General features: G+C 68.0%; 1 protein-coding gene across 2 annotated transcripts in view; it reads left to right on the top strand.

Moving 5' to 3' along the window:
- Window positions 1–160: 160 nt before the first annotated feature.
- LOC102258079 (tumor necrosis factor receptor superfamily member 14-like) overlaps window positions 161–4,395 on the top strand; it is a 5,302-nt gene continuing 1,067 nt past the window's right edge. For both annotated transcript variants that reach the window (XM_014534515.1, XM_014534517.1), the window contains exons 1-7: window positions 161–181; window positions 548–706; window positions 1,393–1,501; window positions 1,909–2,034; window positions 2,810–2,965; window positions 3,056–3,146; window positions 3,915–4,075. In XM_014534515.1, the coding sequence (XP_014390001.1) occupies window positions 617–706; window positions 1,393–1,501; window positions 1,909–2,034; window positions 2,810–2,965; window positions 3,056–3,146; window positions 3,915–4,075 (733 nt within the window). In that variant the 5' untranslated portion in view covers window positions 161–181; window positions 548–616. The remainder of the gene's footprint in view (window positions 182–547; window positions 707–1,392; window positions 1,502–1,908; window positions 2,035–2,809; window positions 2,966–3,055; window positions 3,147–3,914; window positions 4,076–4,395) is intronic.

Below are 4,395 nucleotides of genomic sequence, written 5' to 3'. Positions count from 1 at the left end.
GGGGCGGGGGGGGCAGAGGTGAGGGTGGGTGCTGAAGGGGCCAGAGGGCCTGGAGGGAGGGGATGAGGAGCGCCCAGGCCCAGTCTAGGGGGGTGGGGCGTGGGTTCAAACAGCTCCCCCAGGCAGAGGGGACACAGGTCACAGGCTCAGAGGGCTCTGCCCGCGTGGGGAGAGGCTGCAGGTCAGCTCTCTGGGGTGCAGAGCGACAGGGGAGTCAGATGGGCTTTGGGGGGCCCCCACTTCTACTGGAAACTCGCGCCGGGGGGGTGGGGGAGGCGGCTCCTGGACAGGGGAGGGGATGGAAATGCTCTGCTGAGCTGGGCCCGGCCCCGCCCTCCTGGTCCCTCCACTGGTCAGGGAGCCCTTAAGGCCTGTGTGAACCCTCCTGTGTGAGGATTGGCTGGCGCACGTGGGTGTGGGTCTTCCTGTATGAGGATTGGCTGTTGCAGGAGGGGGTGGGACCTTTTGTCACTGTTGTGCTGGCCACATGGCAGAGCATAAAATGCACCAGGAGATCCCTTTAGATTCACTTTCTCTTTGGGAGCAGCCACAGCAGCTGAAGTCTGAATGAGTCCGTCTGTCCTGCCGGCCGGAGTCGCTACGCAGCGGTCAGGGAATGAGGGTCCCTGGGGTGGACATGCAGCCTCTGCCCAGCTGGGAGCCAACCCCCTGCAGCCCGAGGCCCGCGGCTGACGTCCTGAGGCTGGTGAGTCAGGGACGATGTCGCCCAGCAGCCCAGCACCGGTGGGGGAGCCGGCCCTGCCCACAGCCCTGGCCGCTGGGACTGGGCCCAGGCAGGAGACCACCCCCTCCAAGGACTCTCCTCTGTGGACCAGTGTCCCCCCGACCCCCATTCAGGGCGAATCCTCCCCCACCGCCCAGCCCTGTCTGGAAGAGGAACTGGGTGTCTGTGCCTGGGAGGGAGGCTTCCTGTGCGTTTCCATCAGCTCCAGAGCCCTCAGCTCCTAAGCCCGTGGTTACGACTCCAGTGCAGCTCTGACTGACAGGCCTTCCCCTCCCCGTCCACTTCTACCCCCTCCCCCTCACCAGCCCTTTGCCTGTGACACTGTCAGGCCAGAGATTCCCCCCCGCCCACCGCCAGAGCTGTTGCTGCCCTGACCCTGTGGTTCCCAGGACTCGGGGTGCAGCAAGGGAACAGCGAGGCTGAGTTTGTTGGGTCAGAGCAGCCCTGGCCTTCCCAGGGGCAGGGCCTCACTCTCCTGAGCCCAGGGGGTCAGAGGTCACACACAGGGTGGTCCCAAACCCAGGCTCTTAGGATCCTCAGTAGACAATCCTGTCCTGGGCCCCCCTGCAGTGCATGGCCCATTTCCCGGAGGGTGAGACTGAGGCCCAGGCAGCTGCTCTGCTCCAACGCACCCCCATCTCCCTTAGGCCCTGAGCCTCCTCCTTCTGACAGCCATGCCCTGCGCACTGGCGATGCCCTCGTGCAAAGAGGTGGAGTTCCCGAAGGGGGCCTTGTGCTGCCCCAAGTGCTGGCCAGGTGGGTGCAGCTCTGCAGGGCCCCTGGGGGGCGCCGGGGGCGGGGCTGTGCTGAGGGCAAGCATCCCCCCTCCATGGATGGAGCCCCTCTGCTCCCAGCACCCCTTCATGGGAGGCCTGCAGGCCCTGGGCACAGAGGGCACCCCCAGCTCGCCCCCGCCCCCAGACCCTCAGCTCACTGCTCAGGGCGGGGCTGGGGGTGGGCATCCCATTTCAGGCCAGGAGAGGGGGGCTCAGAGCCAGGCCTCTGTGTCCCAGGAGGCCCTCAACTTCCAGAAAGTTCTCACTTCCTGCCAAGCAGGCTCACTGGCCCGGGGAACAGCTCATGTGGGGTGACCCCTTGGGAGTGTCACACCTGCCGGGGCTCCGGGGCCTTCCCGCCCTGAGTGTGTGCCTGCTTGGCTGCAGGCTACCGGGTGCAGGAGTCCTGCGGGGAGCTCTGGAGCATAGTGTGTGTGCCCTGCACCCGGGGCACCTACACTGCCCACCTCAATGCCCTGCGCGAGTGTCTGCCCTGCCGCGTCTGTGACCCAGGTGAGACCAGGAGCCCAACCCCGGCTGTGCCGAGCCCCCAGCCCCCCATCCCGGCCACACTGACTGCAGGCCCTCAGGCTGCCCGGGGCCGGGCCTCCCGTCACCCAGGGGACTCCCTGCCCAGGACCCTTCAAGGAGCCTCATCCCATGGCCACACCTGCCTCTCCCTAGAGAGGGCCAGCGCCTCAGCCCCATCACCTGTCACCCGCGCTTCCAGGCTCAGCCACCCAATGCCCTGCAGGCACCCCTGCCTGAGGCACAGCCCGTGGGCCCCCGGGGCCAGGCCCCCTCCACCTGCAGTGCCGGCTCCCAGGTCCCCACACCCTCCCCAGGGTCCTCCTCCGGCTGAGCACTGGCCCCTGCGTCTCCTCTCTGCCTAGGGCAGGCGGTTAGGCTGGGGCCCCCAGGAGGAAGGCTGGGACCAAGGTGGAGGCCACAATGCTTTGGGGTTCAGGCTGGGAGGTCTCAGCCGCCCAAGACGTCTGGCCTTCTGTGGAGAAGACCCTCCCACCGTCCCTGCTGCTGCCGCCCCGTCCCTCGGACCCCCCTTGGGACTGGCCTCTGCGTCCGGCAGCTCCGGGCCTATGTTCCGGCTGAGCCTGGGCTGCGGCCAGCAGGGTCCATGGGGAGCAGAGGGGGCTGCACCCCTGTCCCCGTTCCCTCCCCAGGCCTGCGGGCCCTGCCCAGCCCTCAGCGTGGTTTCCTCCCGGGACGGGGCACTCACCCAGCCCTGGCAGGCCTTGCTGCTGCTCTGAGCTCCTTCTCTGGGTCCCAGGCCTGGGCCAGGTGACCAGACGGAAGTGCTCCGCCCAGACCAACACCGTGTGCGGCTGCGGGCGCGGCCACTTCTGTGAGAAACAGGACGGGGACTCCTGCGTCCAGTGCAGGCCCCACAGCATCTGCCGCCCGGGCCAGAGGCTGCGGGAGACAGGTGAGCGCGGCTCCCCCTGAGGACACAGGCCCCGGACCCCGGCCTGAGGGTGCCCCGAGGAGCCCCCTGCCCGACACTGTCGTTTCTCAGGCACCGAGTGGCAGGACACGCTGTGTGAAGACTGCCAGCCGGGCACCTTCTCTGCGGGGGGCACCCAGGCAGCCTGCACGCCCTGGACCAGGTAGGTGACCCGGGTCCCAGGAGGCGCTGCCAGGGCCCCCTGGGAGATAAGGGCCCCCCATCGGGGAGACAGTGACCCCCCAGCTGCCCCGCTGACCCTGTGGCTCCCACACCGCTGCCACCTCAGCCCATGGCCCGGTGTGCACATCCCAGATGCCGGGCTCAGGGCGGTGCGGTCAGAGACTGAGGGGTCCTGCCATTCCGAGTCAGGGGTGCACATAAGAGGCTCCCAGAGTGAGGAGTCCACTCCCTCGGAAACAGGAACCCCAGTGCCCACGCCCCTCCCTTCCAGCTATGACCTGGCTGCTTAGTCTCTGGCGTGACTGCCACACGGAGGCCCAGGGTCCTGTGTGTCCCCCCTACACCATTCCCACCCCCATTTGTCACTCTGTCTCCATCCTCCCCTCCCCTCCAGCCCCCCGCCCCCCTCGGGTCTGTCCCTCCATCTGGGGCACTGGCTTTCACAGTCCATTCCTGACACCAGCTCTGTCCTCACCCCTGGCATCTCCTTCGCTGTCCCTCTCCTGTGTCCAGTGTCCCTGTCCCAGGTTGTCCTGCCCCTTCCTCCCCTCCCTCCGTGTCCCCGTGGCTGCGGGACAGGGAGAGTCAAACGGACCTGAGTTCCCCCCAGAGCTCCCCTCCCCGGGCCCACCCCTGGCAGCAGCCTCCCCCTCTGTGCGACAGGCTGCGCAGGGGATGCTCGGAGTCAGGGTGAGCTCCAGGCACCGAGGTGGCCCTGCCCGCTGCCCACAGGCCCCTCCTCCCCCAGGTGCAGTGGCCCATTAGCCTGGGAAGCGACGCCTGGGACCAACAGCTCAGACGTGACATGCTCCCCCTGGGGCCCCGTCATCATCATCAGCGTCATCCTCGTCATCGCTGTCATTTCTGTGCCCCTTGTGCTCAGGGCCATCAGGGACAGAAGGTCACGTGGTGAGCAGGAGCTCCTGGTCCCGTCAGGGCTCAGATTCCAGCTCTCTCATCCCAGACACCGCTCTGGCTCGTCCCCCAAATAGAGAGGTGGCCTGGGGTGCCCGGGGTCGGACTTCCTGTCTGAGGAGCTTGGTGCCCCGGTGCCCACGCAGAACCAGGGCCTGAGCGCCCACCTGCCCTCAGTGGTCGGAGGAGCACAGGGCGCCTGAGAGCAGCGGGAGGCCCCGTCATGCCTCCCTCCCCTGTCCCTGCCCAGGGCGCTCTGCGTGTCCGGAGCCCGAGGGGGGGCCCTGAGCAGAGAGAGGGTCAGGGCTGTGGGC

The sequence above is a fragment of the Myotis brandtii genome, unplaced genomic scaffold (genome assembly GCF_000412655.1).
Source record: "Myotis brandtii unplaced genomic scaffold, ASM41265v1 scaffold1300, whole genome shotgun sequence".
Lineage (NCBI taxonomy): Eukaryota > Metazoa > Chordata > Mammalia > Chiroptera > Vespertilionidae > Myotis > Myotis brandtii.
Note: the sequence above shows the minus strand (reverse complement) of the source record. Positions and strands in the feature narration are given on the sequence as shown.